This window comes from Hyaena hyaena, unplaced genomic scaffold (genome assembly GCF_003009895.1).
Source record: "Hyaena hyaena isolate Hyena2069 unplaced genomic scaffold, ASM300989v1 scaffold_1283, whole genome shotgun sequence".
In the NCBI taxonomy this organism is placed as follows: Eukaryota; Metazoa; Chordata; class Mammalia; order Carnivora; family Hyaenidae; genus Hyaena; species Hyaena hyaena.
Window position 1 is genome coordinate 94,904 of NW_024081919.1, and position 22,900 is coordinate 117,803.

At 51.0% G+C, this 22,900-nt stretch overlaps 1 protein-coding gene across 3 annotated transcripts in view; it reads right to left on the reverse strand.

Moving 5' to 3' along the window:
* Positions 1–4,828: 4,828 nt before the first annotated feature.
* Positions 4,829–22,900, reverse strand: part of VPS13D (vacuolar protein sorting 13 homolog D) — a 257,963-nt gene continuing 239,891 nt past the window's right edge. For all 3 annotated transcript variants that reach the window (XM_039223152.1, XM_039223151.1, XM_039223154.1), the window contains 3 exons: positions 19,966–20,097; positions 9,506–9,746; positions 4,829–7,830 (listed from right to left, as the gene is read on the reverse strand). In XM_039223152.1, the coding sequence (XP_039079083.1) occupies positions 7,699–7,830; positions 9,506–9,746; positions 19,966–20,097 (505 nt within the window). In that variant the 3' untranslated portion in view covers positions 4,829–7,698. The remainder of the gene's footprint in view (positions 7,831–9,505; positions 9,747–19,965; positions 20,098–22,900) is intronic.

Sequence of the window (22,900 nt, forward strand, 5' to 3'; positions counted from 1 at the left end):
CCCCCCCCCCCCCCCCGCCCCCTAAGGTCCTGGGGGTCAATCTCAGCATCTCCCCCCACCCTCTTCCCTCCGGGGCTCAGTGGCCCAGGGCTTCCAAGGGTCAATTTGGTCTAGACGCATCCCTTTCCTCCAAGGCAAAATGTACCCATGACTTTTTTTGTGCTTTTGAGGCGGCGGAATAAGCAGGAGGTGTGAAGTTTTATTACCTCCTGGGAGCTATTGAGCTGGGGCGCTGCTCCTGCCGGGCTGTGGGAGAACATGGTCGGGCTCCTTAGAGCGACAAGTGGGTGGCCCTGCTCCCGGCTCCCAGGGGAAGGGACACAGCTGTGAAGTGCTGGTATTGTTCCAGCGTCAACTCCTTCTAAAGCTCCGACTGGATTGCTTGGAGGCAGCTTCATTAAGGCTGCTGTTTTCTTCTAAGTTTGTTTACTTTCCGCACTTACCACCTTCCAGGGGAGCGCGGTGGGAGTTCGAGCTCGCTCCTCTGGCCATTCGAAGATGTAGGTCAGAGCTCTCTGACACACGAAAGTGAGTGAGACCATACAGGGTTTGATTAATACAGTCTACAAACTTAAGCTTCTAGCTATAGAAGATGTATGTTTCTAAGTATGCGCCTGTCTTTATAGGTCCGAAGGACAGTATACTTTTGTGTCCTCTGTTCATGGAACATTTATAAAAATCGATCAAGTACTTGGACAAAAAGAAAACTACAGCAACATTTTTTAAAATATGGAAACCTTCAGGTTACACTTACTGATTGTAAGCCAATAATATTTGAAGTAACTAATTTAGCAAGGATGATTTTTTTTTGACATTTAGAAAGGAAATATTCCTGGGTAGCTCTTAGCTCAAAGAAGAAATCTAAAGTCCGAGTAAAAACTACAGAGAAAGCAACAAAGAGAACACTTAATACCAAAACCTGAGATAAACAAAACTGTTTTCAGAAGAAAACCGATAACCTAAAAATGCCATCATTGTTTAAGAAGAAAGGTTGGTGCAAAACAAAATGAAAAAAGTACTTATCTTAGAAAGCAAGAGAGGAGCAGTAAAATACATCAGAACAAGCTAGCTAGGGGAAATAAGATTAGAGACATAATCAACAAAACAGCAAAGAGAAACCCCAAACCAGTTCTTTGAAAAGAAGAATAAATAATGAATACTCAAGATTAGGAACGGGAAAGAGAAATGACTACGCAACCCATTAAAAAACCTTTACAAACTGGAGGATTTTAAAAACCAAACCTGCCACCAAAATGGACTCATGAAGAAATGGAAATTCAATGTCCCAATTAGCAGAAGGCACAGGGGAGTGATGATGAAGGGGAGCCCTTGAGGAAGAATCTAGAACCTGCCATGTAACTTTAAAAATCAAGAACATGAAGGGTGCCTGGGTGGCTCAGTCGGTTTGGTGTCTGACTTCGGCTTAGGTCATAATCTCATGGTTTATGAGTTCGAGCCCTGCACTGGGCTCTGTGCTGACAGCTCAGAGCCTGGAGCCTGCTTTGCGTTCCATGTCTCCCTCTCTCTCTGCCCCTCTCCCATTCACGCTCTCTCTCCATCTCTCAAAATGAATAAACGTTAAAAAAGTTTTTTTAATCTAGAACATGAAACCGTCACATAATTTAAGTATCAAAATCCATAGAAAATGGTGGCCATTTCTCTAACCTATTTTATGAAAGCAGCATAATTTTTTTTTTTTTTATTCTAGAGAGGGTGCATGAGCAGGGGAGAGGGGCAGAGGGAAAGAGAGAGAAAGGATCTTTAAAAATTTTTTTTCAATGTTTACTTTTTTGAGACAGAGCAAGTAAGCACAAGTGGGGGAGGGGCAGAGAGAGAGGGAGACACAGAATCCCAAGCAGGCTCCAGGCTCTGAGCTGTCAGCACGGAGCCAGACACGGGGCTCGAACCCACAAGCCAAGCTGTGAGATTATGACCTGAGCCAAAGTTGGCCGCTTAAACGACTGAGCCCGCCCAGGTGCCCTTTGAGGGAGAATCTTAAGCAGGCTCCACGTTCAATGTGGGGCTTGATCCACGACCCTGGGATCCTGACCTGAGCTGAAATAACGAGTCGGATGCCCAACTGGCTGGTCTACCCAGGCACCCTGGCAGCAAAATTTTAATGATAAAATCTGCTGTAGATACGGAGAAAAAGACGGAGCCCTCTCACTTTAAAGATGCAAAGGCTCAACAATATTAGCAAACAGAGCCAGGAAATGTATCAAAAGAACAACAACGGATTCTGAGCAAATGAGGCTTATTCCAGGCAGTAGGGGTGGTACCCTGTCAGGAAGTCTATCAACATCGTGTATGATGTGAAAAGAAAGGTTAAAGGAGAAAAAAGAAGACGGTTCTACGGACAAATGCTGAAAGGGCAACTGCTGTCATGCAGCAGCCGTTCCTAACGAGTCCGTACAGGTGAGAAGACGGCCCCGGATTCACCGCTAGGGAAACGCAAACTGAGGACGGGACACCACTCTGTGCGCGTCAACCGGGTCAATACTGCAGATGAGGCAGCCTTCCCGGACCTCACCAGCAGCTTTTGAAAGTGATCTTGTGCTCACCCCCAACTGCCGTTGGCCCCGAGGGGTCTACAACGTGGAAATGCAGGGTATACGGACATAGATAGGAGGATTTTAGTGTAGCCTTGTTCTGGGCGGGGGGGGGGGGGCATGGCGCGGGGGACCCAAAGCAAAGCGAGAGCCCATTGCCACGGAAACAGCGGAGTCGGTTACAGAACGGCAGCATTTGAGAGAATGGGGAGGGCATCTCAAAGGGACGCCGAGAAGTTGCGAACACAGCACAAAGGATCCCAATATTCACAGAAACAAAGGCCGGGAAACCACGTGTGCGTGTGTATGTCTCCCTATGTGTACTTATCTGTATACACGCGCAGGGAGAATTGGGGCGGTGCGCGGGGTGTACGCGGGGCAGAAAGGGACAAATACTGCACTATCTGCTTTAATATGAGAACAGATAATGTGAACTCGTATTTTTGGCTTGCGGTTGTATGGAAAAAAATCTCAACTAATTTAAAAAGTTGCAGCAGGAGTATCGGGCAGCAAGGAGCTCTCTCTTTGGGGCCTATGACGGCTTGAACCATCCCCCAGCCAGAGAAAAGCAGCTCAGGTCAGTAGCTACTACTCAGGACCTGGCCTCTGAAGTGGTGGCATGCCACCATCGAGGAAGGTCAAGGTCACACGCACACCCTTTCTGTGCCAGGTTCCTCCAAGGCCTAGGGGGCCCGGACAGCGCAACCTCGAACACCATACCCCTGCCCAGGAGCCCCTCAAGGATTCACGTTGTGCGGTCCCACATGTGGGGACATGAGCCACGCCTCCTAGGATCTCTCCCACTTGGAAGGGCACCCTCTTCGGACGGGTGCTTTGGTTTGGAGAGCGGGGCCCCTCCCTCCTCTGAGCTCTCAGATTTGGGACACTGGGTTCTGACATTGGCTCTCATGGAGTCCCACTGGGCGATGGTGACTGGGGCATCTGCATGCGCAGGAGGGGCAGTTCCTGATTAATCCAACTCTTTGCCCGTTCCGGGCTGAATCGTGCAGCTGAGTGCGGCTGGAGAAAACCAGAAGCAGGCTGCATCGTCTCACCTTAAATCCATGATCCCCAACCTCAAATGGGCCCTTGATGTTTCCTGGCCTGCCGTACATACCTCCCTGTCCACTCACTTGCCCGGGACCTTAAATGACTGTCTTACATGCCCCTCCTCCTCCAAGTCTCCGTCACCTCTCACCCCACTCCATCACCTCTCCGCTGATCTGACCAGAGAGAAGCAACGGAAATGAGGAAACAAAACTCTCCTGAAGTTTCTACCACATCTTCCCTTTTCCAGGCCAGTCTCCCTTCTCCCCTTCTACTGCCCTTATCATTACCCCCCACCCTTTCTCGAAGTACCAGCCGATTTTCCCCTTCCATCCATGGCCAGGTTATTCCACAGAGTTGTCAACATTCGTTGTCTCCAATTCCCCCTCCCCTCGCCCCCCCGCCCACTTCCATTTTCCTGTCCCTTCTAACGCAATCTGGCTTTTACCCTCTCCGTGCTACTCAGACTGCTCCAGAAGACTCCAGTGACCTTGATGCTGAAACCCCAGTGTTGCTGCTCCTCATCCCACTTGATTTATCAGGAGCCCTTAGTGGCCTCCCTCCTTCTGAAAGCTTTCTGGACTCGGCCCCTGGGACCCACACCCTCCTGGCCTCACGTCCGTGCCTGTGTCTCCGGAGGGTCTTGCCGTCTCCCGTGTTCTTCCTCTCCACCGGCCTAAACTCTAGACTTTGGGGAGCCCTAAGGCTCAGATCTGGGGCCTCTTGTCTTTGCTGCTCCCACTCAACTCTTCCGGGGATTTCATCCAGGCTCCGCTTGTCCTGTGTACGCTGGTGGCTCCCAGTGGGGCACCTCTGGCCCGGCCTGGCCTTTGAGCTCCAGACTCGTGGGCCCCCATGCGACATCTCCAGCGGCATCCAGTAGGCACCCTGAACTTCCCACCTCCAAAGTGGGATCCAAAGCTGTTCCTCCTCAAGTCTCCCCTTCTCAGCAAATGCGACAACTTCCTCCCTGCCTGGGCCTCGGAGGCTTGCCTGAGCGGTGGGGGGAGAGGCAGCCCCCACAAAGCCAGGCTCTGGGGAGCGGAACGCGCTGCTTACTCTTGGAAAGTGAAGTAACGTTCAAGGTGAGGGTCGGCCCCAGGACCGTGCTTCCCCGGAGGGGAGAGGTTACATGTTACTGTGAACAGATGTCAGAATGTGTTTGGCGTTTGTCACTGGTGACGGTTCTAGAATCTATGCAACACCGAGAAACCAGAAGAGAACGACCTGTGTGGGAAGTTGATAAAGCATTTTATTCCACAGGAAGAAAAATAACGACTCTGATATGAGAGACAGATGAAAGAGTCTTAACAGACTGGTGATTGCACATAATCGTGTTTACACAGTGGAGAACCAGGTATTTTATTTTCAGGATTTTATCAAGCAGCTACTATGGTATTTTGAGGCACAGATGATGCTTAAAACACAGTGGCCCTGGAGCCTTCTGAACACGCCGGTGAGGACCCACCAAGCTGGGGCTGAGAGGCTGCTTTCCTGCCCTGTGGTCGGTCGGTCGGTCGGTCGGTCGGTGGGCACGGGGAGCTGCCTGACCCCTCGGGTGAGCCCCCCAGCGGGCAGAGCAGCAGCTCTGGCCTTGCGCGGCCGGCTGGGCCTGCCAATCTTGCGGGGTCAGGGAATTAGGATGGCTTTTGATTTCTCCTTATCCAATTTCTCCTTATTCAACTTATTGTACTTTCCTCAGAGAGAAACTGTGTATTTGGGACCACATGAAAATCGGTAGAAATTATCATAACAAAGTCCCAGACATCAAGGGCTAAACACCAATTGAAAACGAAATGGGGCATTCAAGGAGCCGGGGCGGGCCTGCTTCAGAGCTCTCCATTTTGTCCTGGCCAAGCAGGCATCTAAGTCCACGGCTGGGGCTAAGCCTTCCCACCGTGGCTGGAGGCTGGTGGCTGGTGGCTGGCGTGAGGGCCGCGGGCGCAGAGAGCTTGGGAAGCCCTAGCGGGGAGGGGAGCCTCTTCCCAGGCCCCTCCAGCAGCCAGGCCTTGCACGATCCACCGAGATGGGCAACTGTTTCTAGAGCTGAGATTAGAAAGGAGCCCAGAGGACGGCATCCGAACGAACACCCCAATGGGTCCTGAGGGGAAGCAGCTTTGCGCCCTCCGCCACCTTGCTGCATCACAGCTGCCGCTGGGTGGGGGGCCCGAGGCAGCCCCCGTCAGTCATACGAAACTCCACCGACTTCATTCCAGAAAGCGACAGAAACTCACTGAGGCCAACACTCAACCCTTCTGAGAGTCTCACATCTCAGAGACGGTGATGCCTGGCAGTGGGTCACCGGTGACAAAAACCACAAGCCCAACTTGCGGGGTGCAGACTGGGGCGGCTGGTGAGGAAGACCCGTGGCAGGTGACCACATGGGTCACCCTGCTGCGGATCCTGTGTGTGAGCAGACGCAGTCACGACTGGCACCCAGCACAAAACACACAAGCCAACAAATGACAAACCCAAACCCACCCACAACCCTTCAGTGCTGCAATCCACCAACTTAGAGTCAGTGAAGACTACATGGGCCTCGGCGTTCAAGGCTCTTGAGCACGTGGCCTAAAGCTCCCTTCTTGCTTCTTTAAAAACCCGGAGGCACAGGCGCATGTGTGCAGAGGGGAGGGGTGGTGAGAAGGGCAGATCAGCTTCATCTGAGTCTTGGGAAGGGTTTGGGTCAAGAGTTACAAACACCCAAACCTTGTACACATCTGCTGATCCACTGAGTCCTTTTAGAGCTCAGCCACATGGGACGAGGTTGTAGAAACAGATTAGTTTTATTAAAATAAAAATGTTAAAATCACAAGGCTAGTCATTCATCCCAGAGTGAGCTCCTGCTCCCACTGTTTATTCCAAAAAGAGCAAGACCCCGGCAGAAGAGGGCACTCGTGCCCGGCCTTGCTGCTGGCTGGGATTTAAAATGGGGACAAGAGATGTCTTAGCCAACCCTTGGTTCCATGAAAAACTTACAAAACAGCTTTTTCATGCTCAGATTTCATCCCCTTTTCGGAGGCTCCCTCCCTCTCCCTTCCCGTCCCAGGGTTACCATCACTGAGCCCAGGGCTGGGCGGTTGTGGTGCTTGCCTGTGGCTTTATCAAAAAAGGAAAAAGTTCTAGGACCTTCTGAAAGGAGGCCCTTCTTAACTGTGGACTTTTGATAAATCTGTGGATTTCGGATTTGTTACAATAAACAATTCTGTGAGATTTTTTTCCCCTTTGTAATCAACAGAGCCTACAGGGTTTCAAATGGATCCTCTCTGCGATAACCCAAGACAAACTTACAATGCTGGTGCTGGTGTGTGTGTGGGTGTGTGTGTGCGTGTGCATGTGCACACACACACAATAACAGAACACAATTTTACCTCAGAGTTTGGCAAGACTCTAGTCAGGAGAAAGCCAAATAGGTAGATGGCGAGAAAAGAATTTGTGACAATCTAGGAACTACTTTTAAAACGGGGGTGGGAAATAAATAAAAGATGGGGGTCCACGCCACTGCCCTGCATCTCCCTCTGGGGGCCGGTTCCCCGCTTCGGCCTCGAGGCCGCCACTCGAGAGGGCCTCCCGTCTGGCCTCCGTCCTCGTTCCTGGGAATACTCTAGTTTCCAAAACTAACACACAACATTCTTCACCTTTCGAGAATGCTTCTTATGTAGCGAGTACCCTGAATCAGACGTGTAGAATTAGTGCAATATAAGATCCAATATAACTTTATATTACTTTACAGTTAACAAACCTTTACACGCGTCACAGGCCCTGCTTGGAAATGCTCCTGTGTATTTACAGACACACAGTTGTACATATATACATGTTAACAAAATACAGGGCCGCCTAAAACTTAGATTCATCTCAGTACATTTTTTTTTTTAACGTTATTCAGCCAATACCTTTTAAAAATTACTTCCCCCATAATCTAAAGTAACCCCCATCCCACCCACAAATTAATATAGTTTCCGTTTGTATCCTCCCCTCGGTCCTTGATATCGTCCCCCAAACCTTCTTCTGGTTTTGCCTCTGGGTTAGGCCGAGCCTTTGGGTCCTTCCTCCTGACTGACTTGGGGCCTGTGTCCGGGAGCGTCTGGCTGGCGGCTGGGAATTTTCAGGAGTCCAGTTCCAACTGCTCTTGATTTTCATTGAGTCTTAACATCAGTTGCTGCTCATAGTAAAGGCTCTTTGCATAGTTTATCTCCTGTGATAGCTTGACAGCAAGGCCCTCCGACTTCACATGGACCTGGAGAGAGCGCAGAGCGGCGTGAGCACCCTGCCCGTGAGGAGGAGGCCGCACAAACCACGGGGCGCGGGCGAGTAACCCGGCCCAGGCCCCGGCTCCCAGGCTGGCTGCAGATCAGAACGGTACGGGTTTACTTTTAAGAAAGATTCCCAGGGCCTGCTCCTGGTTAATGCTGGATTCCTGGAATCTGCATCTTTGACATACATCCCAGGTGACGGGGTAGCCAAGCCACAGTCATCCGATATTTGGGACGCCCTGGAACCGAGCGCAAACCAGCCTCGGCCCTGGGAAGACAAGGGTCTGCTGAGGCCACAGGCTGAGGGCGAGGAGAAGGGGCGGCACCAAGGGGGGCTCACCGCGAGTGCCTGGTGCCAGTCAAAGAGGGAAGAAGAATGTCTGGAGGCCTTTCCTATCGGGAATGCTGAGGCGCTCACTTGCTTTGAAAGGAGACAAGTGTCGCTGGGCAAGGCTCACGAAAAGGAACTTGTGGAAATACTCAACTTCTGGGTGTTAAGTGTGTGAACCTACCAGCCCCGGCTTAGGCCAACGACCCCAGGGGAGCTGCTCAAGCCACGCCAGACCCGAGTACATTCCTGAGCAGGGGAAGGTCAAGCAGTTTCTGAGGAGGGAGGCCCAACAAGGTTGGCTGTGATTTCTGATCTGTAGGAAGAGCCAGGGATCGGAAGCGGGGCCATTTTGAGTGGCACATGGTTCTTGAGCGCAGCTTTGAAAATCCCGGCATGCCAGGTGAAAAGTGGGCACGATGGGCACCTGGGTTTCATGAAAAGCTACCAAGTCAGGCTACGGCTAGAGACGGTGGGTCTCCTCACACGTGCTTCTGCTGAGCCAACAGTCTGTGCGAGTGGAAGCATGAGCAAGGTGGTCTAGACTGCCAGTTCTGGAGTCACACCACCTGGTTTGGAGCCCAGTTCCTTCCAGGGGTGGCCATATAACCTCGGGCACGCCCCTTGCCCTCACCAAGCCTCCTCGCCCATCACGTGGGAACGATGAGAGAGCATCACATCACCCTTAGGAAGCACTTAGCATCCAGCCCGGCACATAGCACATCCTTAACGGATGCTGGTTATTAATGGGAACGTTATTATTTAAAGGTCCTGCCGTGCCAACACCTTGTGCCCTTCGGAGGCGATGTATACATTTTATTTACAAATGTTTATTTTTAATTCATTCTGGGGAAGGGCCTATGCTATGCTAGCCACTGCTGCTTTGTGCAGAAAAGGGAAGTTTGCAATAGTTCCACCGGAGGAACAACAGAGAAGCCGGTGTGCACTCTAAGACCTTAGATTCGTGCACCGAAGAGTCACGTTTTAGGAATTAAAAAACCCCCCACGTTTCATGTCGTTAGGTCCTGTCTGCACTGTATTGATGGGCAGTGGGGGCACAAATGCTGAGTAACTGGGGTGGTCATTACTGGTAGAGCTGGGAGGGCAGCGTCACCCCCAGTTAGCGCACACTGAGCTCCTCCTGTATGCAGCACCGAGGAGCGGCACCCCTGGGGATTAATAACAGCCCAGGGCAACCCTAAAATGAATTCCTGCTGAGAAGCGTAAGCAGGGCAGAGGCGTTCCGAGGGCCCTTTCTATCTCTCAGCCGTGGACTACAACCATTCTGGGAGACTAGAGGGACGAAGAAGACGGGCCGGGAGTGCACTCACCATTGGCTTCTGGTGGGAAGGGCCGGGGATGGACACGCCACTGCTTGAGTTCACGGCCTTCTTGGTCACCTGCACATACACCTTCCCGTGGTCCTTGGAGACGAGGCAGTGGTAGAGATCGTCGTATTTGACTTCCAGGAAGATGGCCTCTCGATCCACATAGTCCCCACTTTTCAGGAAGTAAACCGCTTTGGAGGAGATGAGCACGCAGTAGCTATCAATGTTCTCCACGGCTATGAAGCTGTGAGAAAGGGGGGAAGGGTCAGAAGGGCCCCGTGAGCTTGGCCTCAACCCACGGCGGCCAGGCCACCCCTGGTCACCGAGTCAAAGGAAGGGGAAGAGGCCTGGTGTGCACGCTCCTGACCAGGCTCCCTCACTTTTCCTCTCCCTTATTAAGCCTGGACTAAGGTGTCACTGACCTCCCGGGCCTGTCGGCGCACAGCCCCATACATGGGGCGCTGGACTAGAAGTAGCCCAGGATGACGACCACCACTACCAACGAGAGAGACAATTTTAAGCCCTGGACTTGCACCATATAGGGGTTTTTTTTTCAGTGAGAGTTTTTAGGGAGGTTGAGGCCCAGAGGAAATGTAAGCAGGCTTTGTTGGGCAGAACGGAGTAAGAAAACATCACACTTTGCGACACCCACTGAAGTAGCTGCTGACAGCGTCCACACGGGCCAAGGGGGTGGGGGGTGGAGGCGCAGAGGGGGGCGCAGAGGCGAAGAGGTTTCCCAGGCAGCTGCTGGGAATGACGCCTCTGGTGTTCTTACACCTGCGCCCGCGTCTTGCCTTCCTTGTCACGGTTCTAACGGGGCGGCCCGGCCCGGTCTCGGCCGCACACTAAGCGATGGGAACCTGGGAGAGGACCACCGTGTGTTCAGAAAACTCCAGGAAGGCAGAGAGTGCTTTCTGAAGCACAGCTCTAATCCCGACTTGACGGACTTCCAGGCCTTACTTGTAGGGGCTGTAGGGCCGCTCGGTGGGGGTGGGGTGGGGGGGAGGTTCTCATTCCCCGTCCTCCATGGAGCTCACAGATTGAATGTGGAAATTTATGCACGTCAAACCTTTCAGCTCAGCTCCTGAATGAAGGGCAGTGACCCCTGGAACCCGCCGCGGCAGCTCTCCGGGGCCTGGCTGCCTCCGCGGCATCTTGTGACAGCCTCCCACAATGGGGCGGCCACGTCGAGGGACAGCAAAAGAGCCCAGATGACGGCAAGAATACTAAGAGCTGACGACAGGCTGGCTGTCAAGCTCTGGCCCCCTGGGACTTGACGTCCTGAGAGGAATTTCCAGACTGTGGTCGCTGAGCCAAGCGGGGCTCCCTCCCTAGAGCTGCGTGGGGACTGGGGTCCCGGGATGGCTTTGTTTCTCAGCCGTCACAAAACATCAATGGGACGGAGGCCTGGGCGTGGGCCGCTGGGGCATGGGCCCATTTCCTTTGAGACCCAAGCATGTACGGGGCTCAGAGACCACCCCCCCACCTCCACCCCAAAGCTTTCCCCTCTGAGGATTTCCAAGTTCCCACTCCTCCACGAAGCTTGCCTGGAATCCTCCAGTCCTGCCCCCACTTTTGAACACCTAACCGCTCACCTTCAGAAGCACTGCCAAACGCTAACTCGGCTCTCTAAGCTGGTGTAAGAGTGGGGTCTGCATCCTACACCCCCCCGCCCCCGGCACTGTCTGCCCAGGAGCCCACCCCTACTGAGTGAGCCACCCCCCTACACCCTCGGTAAGCGTCTGCCTGTTCCAGTTGCCACTTTACTCACAGCCTTGCATGACAAAAATCGGGGTTTATTGTTCTATTCTAACTGGTTGGCAATGCCAAGAATGCAGACTTGTAAAGTCTCGATGCCAAAATTAGAAGTAGCCAGCAGCCTTTGGTGTTGAGGCCACTTAGCACAGAATTTCCCACATTCCAGGCTCTGACAGTATCAAGGGGGCAGCATTATCACTTAATCAAACTAAACAGAATCTAAAATAGCTTGTCCCAGGGCGCCTGGGCGGCTCAGTCGGTTGAGTGTCTGACTTCGGCTCAGGGCATGATCTCGCGATTCGTGAGTTCGAGCCCTGCATCAGGCTCGCTGCGGTCAGCCACAGAGCCAGCTTTGGATCCTCTGTCCCCCTCTCTCTGCCCCTCCCCCATCCAACTTGTGCATGCACAAGTGCGCTTGCTCTCTCTCAAAAAAAAAAAAAAAATAAAATGGGTCGTATGGGGGAAGAAAAGAGGAAACAGAGAGTGAGACAGACAGAAAGTGAGAACTGAGAAAAGCACCCTGACACAGAGGAAGCACCACAGGCCCAGAACTTGCTGAGCAGCTAGCATGAAAACCCAAAACAGCCCATGGTTTCTGAGCACAGCTGGGCTGGGCATGCAATGGGGTCTCAAAAGAGACCCCAGAGTTGGCTACCTCAGTTGGGATGAGAGCAGCAGTGTGCATTAAAAATCCAACTGACGGGGCACCTGGGTGGCTCAGTCGGTTGAGCGTCAGACTTCGGCTCAGGGCATGATCTCAAGGTTCATGGGTTCGAGCCCTGCATCAGGCTCTGTGCTGACAGCTTGGAGCCCGGAGCCTGCTTTGGATTCTGCGTCTCCCTCTCTCTCTGGCCACCCCCCCCTCGCTCATGCTCTGTCTTTCAAAAATAAATAAGCATTAAAAAATTTAAAGAAAAATCCAACAGTTTATTTCCTTTCCTCTGGTCCAGCACGGGGTGGGGCACTCCTACCCCACGACCCTTGCTCCCACGCTCATTCGTTGGGCACCTGCCGTAGCTGACATTTAGGCCCAGCCTCTAGAAAGAGCCAAGGCCTTTCCATCCGGGCAGCTGCTCTCACACCGGGGCCAGGGCGGCTGAATTACTAGTGCACTTTCCATGCTGGAACACTTTTATAGGCTTTAAAATAGACTTCTTTCCACGATGCCACAGATGGCACAAGTCCTCAGGCCAGGAGCGCTTCGGGAGGAAGGGGGCTCTGAGCCCGGGTGCTCTACTGACACATCTTCACACAGAGGAGGAAACAAAGGCAGCAAGGGCCGGGAGACGCCGCCGGGCTCAGAGATTCTGGGCAGCCCCACTGCTGTCCCTGTGGGTCGGTTCTTTCATCTGACGACAAAGGTGACACTACCTGGCAGGAAAGTCTGCTCATGGCCACACAGAAATGTGAGGGGAGAGGAGCAGCTTTGTGAATGTGCATAGACCTCTGTTCTGCGACCAGGGGCCCCCTTCATACACTGAAGCCACCACACATTAATGACACTTTCTGGACATTTACATGAACTCTTCTTCTTCTTCTTTTTTAGTTTATTTATGGGGGGGGGAGGGGTGAGGGGCAGAGAGACAGGGAGAGAGAGAATCCCAAGCAGGTCCCATGCTCAGTGCAGAGCCCAACGCGGGGCTCGATCCCATCGTGACCTGAGCTGAAATCAAGAGTCAGACACTTAACTGACTGAGCCACCCACGTGTCCCTCCACGAACTCTTCTGAAGTCTTTTCAAATCAAAAGCAGATCAGAGTCAACGGTACAATGGAGAGCAGGAGAATGGGAGATAGTGAGGCCGCGGCTGGGGTGCCGGCCCAACCATGAAGAACCCAGAGACTGACTTTGCCCCTCCGTCTCCCCCTGACGCTTCCCTTGTGCTCCTATGACCAGCCATCAGGGCTTTGGGTTTCCTCTTGGTCATCATCTTTCTCTTTTTTACAAACTCTGGAAACCATGCCAAAGAATAATTAAAACTGAGCTCGAGGCTGGGGTCTCCTGTTACAGACACAGGGCCCAAGCGTGCCATCTGCAAGAGGACCAACAGCTCAGGGTGACCAGAGAAGCTGGCCAAGGCAGCTTTCCAAACTCTGCCAAAGGCGCCTTCCTCTGTCCCTTTCTTCTCCAGAACCACAGCGCTTCCCTCCCCTCCTGGCCCTCCTCCTGGAGAAGCTTCTCTCCACAGGCTCTCGTGGGCTCCACTCAAGAGGCTCGGGGTTTTGCTAACAGAGCAGCAGCAGCTACTGCTGCCCTGGAGCCCAGTCCGGACCCGACTTCCCACTCTTCATTCTAGAACAACCGTGTTTCACACGGGGCTGCTCCTGACCCATAAGTGAGGGACGATTGTGAAACCTCAGGGGATGACGCAGGAAGAAAGCCAGTGTGGTCTCGGGCTGATCGTGAGCACATCCTTCTAGCCTCTGACCTGTTAAGAACCCACAGGGAGGGAGAATGAAAAATTGTGGCCTGAAACCCAAGGCATCTGGATGAGCTCTACCCTTCAAATACGCAGGGAAAGAGGGAGGTCACCCCGCGACCTGGTGATACATTTTAAGTTGGTGTAGACACTATAATTGCTTCTATAAAAAATAGGATTTTTAGACTTCAGATAAAATTTTTACCTTTCATCCTCCTTTAAGGGGAGAAAGAGGGCACTCTGACCTTGGGATCAAGGTCAGAAAATTTCTTCAGAAAGGCTGGGGCACATGGCTCACTCATATCATTCTTTGAGGTGACAGGTGCTTATAGTGGGTGACTCTGGCAAGGCCTGAGGTCACAGGAGTAAAGTCCACTCTTGCTAACAATATCCCCCAACCACGAACACCATGGGGGCACTCTCAGCCACCAACGGCATCACCAACGTTAGCCGCAGTCTCTCCCTCGGTGGCAGGTGGTAACATCCTCTCCGAGTCGCGTGGCTGACAAGCCACCAGAACCAGCCCGCCTGGCCCATCACCTCTACATGGAAGAGTTGGAACATTTGATGGTGGCCACTGCAATTTCCTTCTTTTGTTGAGACAGATGCTAAGGGGCCCTGATGGGAGGAGGGCACAAGAGGCCCCTAAACCCTAACATCAGCAGGTGGGAGAAATGAGTGCCCTTCCAAGCGGCCACATGGAAAACGGGTCCACGGGGACCAACCGGTCCCTGGGGAGACAGCAATCTGCCACGTAACTGCTTCACCCCCCTCTTCAATGTGATTTCTTGCTCTTCCTCCCACTTTTCATTTCTTGCCTATTAACTCTGTTTGTATATCCGTATTCTACTCCATTTTGGAGTCATTTCAAAATAGAAAAGTTCTGAGTCATCCTGTTGCAGAAACGCTCCTAGAATACCACCCCCCGAATGTGTCACCTCCGGGTCCATCTGTGACCCCCAAATCTGTGTTTGAGCCTGGTTCTGCACACATACGCATCCCGCACATCCTCACACTCAGGATGGGCTCAGCCAGGCTGCTCCTGCTTCTCCAATCCCCCCCACACCGCCCCCCGGCTGTCACACTGGTCGGCATCCTGGTCCAGCCAAACGGGCAAGAAGCCTGGGGGTCCCTCCCCCCCACCTCCTGACTCCGATATTGTATTCAGCCAGCGTGACTCTAAATTATGCTGATGCCACCTCCCCAGATACCTCAGCTCCGTCCTCCCAATGCTTCTCGCCGCCACCACCTGTGCTCGGGCGCCTCCCCCGCTCACCGGGACCACTTACTTCCAGGGCGACGCTGCCCCCCACCCTCACCCCCCCGCCCTTCTGTCCCGTCCCTCTGACTCTGATCCATTTCTCTGCTGTCCGCGAGGTTCCGTCCTTACTATGTAATTCCGAGTGGGATCCTCTTCAAAATCTCCCCACTGCCCACAGGACAGGTGAACTCGGTGTGGCTGTTAGGATCGGGGCTGGGAGCCACCTTCCCACGCGGGTGCTGCCACCACACCTGGCGAGCCCCAACCCCCCAGAAACGCCAGTAGCTCTGCCACCTCTGTGCCCGAGCCCAGCACCCTTCTCTGCGTATGGGCCCTTCTCTCTTCTCTCCCGGGCACATGCTCCTCATTCTGCAGGACGAGGCCAACTGCGCACGGCCTTCCCTGGCTCTCTGAGAATAAATTAATCACTTCCCCCTGAAGCCTCACAACACATGGCTCACACTTCTATTTTAAAAGCAATCGTATGTTACAGAGTTGGTAATGCTGTCTGCTTCCCCTGCTAGACTGTGAACTCGGCGGGGAAAGAGCACATTTCTTACTCTTCCTGGCACAAAGGCACAAACTAGCATTCGATACATTCATGTGTTAGTCTTAGAAACTGACAGAGAGGGGCGCCTGGGTGGCTCAGTCAGTTAAGCGTCTGACTTCAGCTCAGGTCATGATCTCAGAGTTTGTGGGTTCGAGCCCCATGTTGGGCTCTGTGCTGACAACTAGCTCAGAGCCTGAAGCCTGTCTTTGGATTCTGTGTCTCCCTCTCTCTCTGACCCTCTGCTGCTCATGCTGTCTCTCTCTCTCCCTCTCTCAAAAATAAATGAAACATTAAAAAAAAAAAAAAAACCTGACAGAGAATTTACATTGTAAGGTCCGGTGGAGTTTGCCAGAGAACATACAACTTTGTATGCTGGGTATGTTTTACCAGTAGTCAAGTTAAAAAAAAAAAACAACTCTCTTAGACTTGATTTAACTTACTAAAGATTTACTCATTTAGCCATTAACTTTTATCGGCACAGCTGGCTAATCTGTCAAATGAGCTTTAATTCAGGGGCATATCAAAGAATGTCCAATTCTCTAAGTGTCTATGGTTACTGACAGATTATTTTCTGGTTTAGAAAATGAAGGCTAAAGAGTTTTAGCCCATTCCTCAGAAGGACTTGTCTTTTGTTTTTGTTTTGAGGCTCTATATGTTACTATAAGGTTTATATTTATGATTCTACGCTGTTAGAATCAACACTATACATAGTACTGTGGTCTAAGAAAAAAAATTCTGATTTCTGTCTCATCTGCAACTTGTCACGAAAGACAAGATCCAAAATGCCATATGTTTACATGGAGTAAACATATGCCCTCCAGTATGTTTACATGGAGGGCAAGAAAGGAAAATGTTACTCTTGATTTTATTTCTTTTTGTAACTCTCTGAATGTGCTGACCATGTGCATGCGTTTCTTTCATCAAACAGAGAAAGCAGCTTATTTGGCAGCTGGGTTAACAGGCTATTTTTCTTTTCTTTTTTTTATACTTCTCTGTATTTTTAAAAACAATCTCATAAATGTTATATTCTAAAACTATGTTTTAAAAATACAATCCAGTTGTCAGAGCAGTAGATCAGAGCAGTTTCATAGGCCACATGGGTGGCTCAAGGCACCCTTTTCTCAAAAGGTAAGAGCCACCCTAAAAAGCTTACAATGCTGGTGTGTCACTTTGTCTGTGATAAAGTTGTAGAAAGAAAATAAGGACTTTTTTCTTTCTTTTTCTCCTTCTCCTCCTCCTCCTTCTTTTTTTATAATGAAAATGAGGTCTCTGGCTACAGATTAGACACTAGTTATAAGGGAAAGATAATTTAATCAGATTGGGCAAATTTTACTTGAACATCATCTTAACCCAGGATCCTATTTCAAAACCCAAACTGAAAAGGATGGGAAGCAATGGTAATTTTGTAGCGTACCAGAGAGATAGTTGATTCTTCCTAAAACTGAAGCTTTTTCAGCTGGCCAGATCTTAAACTGTATGTCAGTAACTATCTTTTTAATACTAATTAATTAAATAAAATAAAAAAATTAAATGCAACTTGATCTGGGAGAACACACTTGAAGCGCCCATGGCACTGGGGACTTTGTGGGGTTTTCACTACATCAGGAAGTAATTACACAACATTTTCCAGAAGTGAAACAGTGAGTCTAACTGGAAAAAAATGTGGAAACATTTAGTTAGAACAGTAGAGCAAGGTATTAAAGACCCTTTTAAGGGGTTAACTCTGAAGGAAAATATGCAAATAATTAGGTCTTTAAATATGTTTTTAATTACAAGTCTAGGATAAAAGTCAGAGGTATAATTTGGCACTCGTGTGCATTTCTTGAAAACCCCTTTCTTGCAAAGCGATGATTCTAATGTTCACGTTACCATGAAGACCCAGCCTGACAACCAAGAATACTTCAGAGAAACATTTGTTGGGTTCCCTGATAACTTCTTCCTTGTACGCTGAGGAAGGCCATGGTCACGTGCGTTCTTCAACATTGAACTGGCGAGATTTAACACACAAACTTGGGTAGCGACACATGGTTTTCATCTGTAGAGTCAAAATTCATTCATGCCAATATCTCTTCCCAGCTCATATGAATTTCAAGGGTTTCACGAAGTCTATTTTACCAACTTCGGTTTGATTCCAGTTTCCAGCTTTACGTGGCTCTGTTTTCAATGTGCGTGTACCTCACTGGCAACGACCCTACGTTAGCTGTACTACACCATTTCTCCCTTGTGTTTCTGGAACATGCCATTCTACTGAAAATGAACTTTACAAGCACCAGACACGGTTTGAATTGGATAGCAGTGAGTGGGGGAGGATATGAAAAGCATAATGTACAATACTTTATAATCTCAACCTTTGACCAAAAAACCCTCCAAAAGATGGAAAAGTGAACGTGTATTAATATAATGCCACACGGCAGCTGTCCAGCTATTATTCTTTCAACAAATATTTACTGAGTGCCTATTATGTGCCAGGCACTGCTCTAGAGGCTGAGGATGGCACAGTGAATGCAACAGGTGAAAACCCCAGTGCTCCTGGCGCTGCCCTTCTAGCCGACCCCGAACCATGCCTGCTGGACCCGAGGAATGACTCTCCAGGCCTCTGATCCAAGAGTTCCACCAGCAAAGGCGTATGAAGGGCAGCTGTGGCACCAACTCCTACCCCAAGGAAGCAGGAATAGAAAGTGCCCCCTGGAGTGAAGCTGCCTGGGGATTCTGGGTACTGGAGCGGTGACCCGAGCCGGGGCGAGACTAAACGAGCACAACGTATTCAAGAAGCATGCTGTGGACGGAACTGCGTCCCTGCGTTATCCTTATGCTGAGGTCCTATTTGGAGTAAGGAAGTATTAAGGTTAAGTGAGGTCTTAAGGGCAGGGCCCTGATCCTATAGGATTAGTGTCCTTTTACACCAGAGCTTGTGCACATGCTCTCTCAGCCAGAAGGTGGCCATCTGCAAGGCCAGAAGAGAGCTTTCACCAGGAACCAAACTGGCTGGTGCACCTCCAGAACTGTGAGAAAATAAATTTTTGTTTTTTCAAGTCACCCAGACTATGGTACTTCTGACGGCAGCCTGAGCTGAGACGATATAAAGTCTCATCAAGAGGCCTTCTGGGGCGCCTGGGTGGCTTAGTCGGTTAAGCGTCCGACTTTCGCTTAGGTCATGATCTCGCGGTTCGTGGGTTCGAGCCCCGCGTCGGGCTCTGTGCTGACTTCCAGCTCTGAGCCTGGAGCCTATTTCAGAGTCTGTGTCTCCCTCTCTCTCTGATCCTCCCCTGCTCACGCGGTCTCTCTCTCTCTCTCCTAGAAATAAAAAAAAAAAAAAAAAAAAAAAGAGACCTTCCAGTAACACTGCAGGGGGCCTGGGTCCCAAAACACATCCAGGAAGATGCCATCCTACCCAGCAAGCAACAGATGAATTCTAGACTTGATTTCTGATGTCTCCATTCAAATGCTGCTACAAAAATATGGGACGGGGTCAGCTTAACAGTGTCTCTAACAAGGACAGTGAAAGCTATCCTGACTCTGCTTCGGACACTCCTCTATCAACCAAACAATATTCATGGCCCTCAGAGCCCTCCCTCTCTTGCTATAGCTTAAAGGAGAGAAATGAGCATTAAAAGAAACTGAATGAGCATTTTGAAACTCATCAGGCACAACCAATTGCCTTCTCTGGACTGGAGGATCTGACACCAATTCAAGTTACAGAGCTCTTTTTAATGCTAATGGGTCTCTGTAGAATATCCTAAAATAATGATATACTGAGTCCTATCATAACAACTTAGAATAATTTCACTAACTGAAAATACTCCAAGACCCGAGGTATATAAGGCCTCGCATTCAAAGAGCAACAAAACACTTTTTTAAAAACTGCTTTTCTTGGGGCGTCTGGGTGGCTCAGTCGGTTTGAGCATCTGGCACTTGATTTTGGCTCAGGCCATGATCTCAGGGTCATGGGATCGAGGCCCGTATCTGGGTCGGTGCTGAGTGTGGACCCTGCTTGGGAGTCTTTCCCTGGCCCCTCTCCCTGCTCATGTGCGTGCTCTCTTTCTCTCAAAAAAAAGTTAAAAATTGCTTTTCTAACATTTTCAGCTACCTTTTGTTTCTGTTTTGTTTCATTACTGTTCTGCAGCAAACAGTAGAACACCAAAGTTTAAGGACATTTTACAGAGAAAAAGGCCTTAAAACTGAGAACATTCCATTCATGATCTCCTCTCTTTGAACAAACTAGAGAAGCACCACCATCTTCTAGAAACAAAACCCAGAGGTCCCTCTGGGGAACTGTTTGAGAATCTCCACTTGACATCAGAGGCTTTGCACAAGCAGTCATACCTGAACCTATGAACTGTCAGCGTCAAGGAATCTTCGACGAGTTCCACTCTAACACCTCAGAGTCCCGACGATGCTCAGAAGAGTACCAACCACTTAGACTCAGAGATGGAAAAGATAACTCGGGAACCGGCAGAGTCCCGAGGCTCCACTTACAATTCGTCCTGAATGTTGTCTGTCAGTCTGAAGAGCTGCTCCTGCCCTTCCGCCTGGCTCTCGGAATAGCGGGGCAGCAGGCCCTGGGGCCCGGTGCAGCAGCGCGGCTTGCGAACCCTCTGGGCTTGAGTCCTGGACGGGCAAGGGGAGAAAAGGCAGAGAGGTTAAGCATTATGGTTGACATGGTTCCCCTTCTTCATCGGAAAGAAAAAGCACTACGCGGCGCAGGAGGGGTCTAACTTTAGCGACTGGAAGTGAGCGCGGCATCACCCATGAGTGCACTCACGAGGGGACAGTGCTGTTCAGGACTCTCTAGTTTTTTTTTTTTTTTTTTTTTTTAATGTTTTATTTATTTCTAGGAGAGAGAGAGAGAGAGAGAGAGAGACAGCGTGAGCAGGGGAGGGTCAGAGAGAGAGGGAGTCACAGACTCTGAAACAGGCTCCAGGCTCTGAGCTGGCAACCAGCACAGAGCCCGACGCGGGGCTCGAACCCACGAACCGCGAGATCATGACCTAAGCGAAAGTCGGACGCTTAACCGACTAAGCCACCCAGGCGCCCCAAGGACTCTCTAGTTTTGACCACAACCTTGTCTCCGCCATTTTCTACGTGACCACGGACAAGTGAGTGGGCTCTCTGAACCCTGGGTTTCAGTTTTCTCTGTGAAACGGGATGAGGACACCTACCTCACAGGCCCGCTGTGAGGATCAAATAAAATGGTGCTTGCCTGTGCCTGACAGGATGTGGGCTATCTACTGGAGACGGCTCCTGTTGTTGCCACTAAGACTTCCCCTCGGGAAAACCCCACTTTTCTAGGAATCTTCAGGAGAGGTGCCTCTGGACTCGGCGAGGGCCGGGAAGAACGGCGAGGGCACCTGGGCGTCTCAGGAGCAGACACCGGGCTTCTGGACTTCTTCAAGAGGACCTCAGCGACCTGGGCCCAGGGCGAGGGACACAGGAATCCTCCAAGGGAGCAGCAGCGCTCCGTGGACTGGTCCCAGGCCACAGTCTGGGATTCAGCCGTGGCTCTCGCTCATGCCACTCGGCCGCCGGTTGCCCAGAGGAATCTGCTTTGCCATCGCTTTCAGGGTAGGCCGATGTGGTCTTTTTCCACAAACCATATACAGGGTAATTGATAAGTACTTTTCGGTGTTTTCCTAGAAACAGGAGTCCATATTTGTCTTGGAAAGGCCGTGCATTTTTCAGATGACTGATAAGTGTGTGCTGGGTCTGTCCTCGGCCTTGTACTCGCTGTACTTTTCATTATTTGTTCCTGGATTCCACTGAAGCAAAACAACCCTCTCCAGACACGGCTCACTGCGAGCAGGAGGCTTGCACCCGGAATCAGCACTGCAGAACCGAGTACTGTACTAACAGCGGAGTAGAAGCCTGCCTGCAAAGGCAAGAAGTGCCCTGCCGAGCGAACAGGGGTAGTCACGTGGACAGGAACAGTCTAGAAACTCTCCACAGGCCACGCAAAACGGAGACACTGCAGAGCACTCCTGGACCCAGGTCAACGCTCTGCTCACTGAAGCCTCAGTCCTGGTTAATGTTTGATATGTGCCAGCGAGCCACAAGCCCAGTGATGAGTCTTTAGAAGTTCAGTACTAAGGATGCCCTATCTACCACCGCCTGAGCTCTTCTGAGCTCTTCAGGGGTGACGTGAGACCATAAAGAGGTTTTCAATGATCTGTACTGAGGGAAGAGGCAAAACCACTTTTAATCTGTATCATGTTCTCATGTACTCCCACTACACAGTCTCAATTTCTTCTTGAAATAATTTCTTCTTGTAAATAACTGGCCTGAAGATTTGGTTGCCTGTTTATGTGCTAATTCTTGGCTGAAGGGAGGGCGGGCAGTGTAAGGAGCCACTGCAGGGGGCCCAGTGACGAGGCTGCACACCTGCTTTAGTAAGGATGCAGGGAGTGCGGCACACAGCACACTGTCCCAGGCGCAAAGCCCTGCTCTGGTCGCCCGGGCCCTGAGACAGCTACCGTCAGTCCACAGGCTAACAAAGGGCCTGTGCCAGGCATGAATGTTCACCCACCAAGACAATTCAAACTGTTTTCAAAGTGACTGAACCAATTTACACTCCCAACAACAGTGCATTTAAGAGAGACTTGCAATCTCTACCCTTTCAACACCTGGTCCTGTCTAGGAGAGCACAACCCAGTAACGTGGCCAGTGGGACTGAGGAACTGAATGTTAGAGGTTTAATTTAATGTAATTTAAGTTTAAACTGCGCGTCAAACAGTGCTGGTCTAGATTCTCACGTTTCTCCTCCTTAAAACGGCATCCTGTTTTCTTCTCCTCATTCCCGCCTTCTCTTTTCAACCTAAAGGATGATGGCGTCTGTTAAGAGAGAGGCAGCAGGCTGGAGGTGAGAGCCGAGGGTCGAAGTCCAAGGCGCTCTGGCCCACCACTGCTGGACCATCCTCTGGCCTCCCCTGGCTGCCTTGTTCCTTTTCTCACGATCACCTTCACTGTCAAGATGTGCCGCGTCCCGGGCAGGGTCTTGCGGACCCTGGGGACCACGGACCGTCCATCGCACCAGAGGTGGCAAAACTCTGCCTGCTCACCTCTCGTTAGCTGACAGCGTCTCGTACCACCGCTTGACATGAAAGAGGGTTTCAAACGTGAGTCTGTTTAGTGCAGAGGCAGCGACCCTGCCTCCACAAACCTGTGTTTGGCCGAAGGTCTGCGGTGGATTTAATTGCTGCCAGCTGGGGGCTTGTCGGCCATTTTAAGCTCTCAGCTGCTGCGGTTTATAAATTTCACAGTGTATAGAAAGAAGCAGGCCTTCCAGTCAACCAGTTAATCCAAAATGTCAGCACCAAATGAACTTGAGCTTTGAACTCCATGAAAATGTCAGAGAGTCGGCGGCACGGCAGGGACGACTCTCCCCCCCAGGGAAGGGGCTGCTGATACAGTGGCTGAT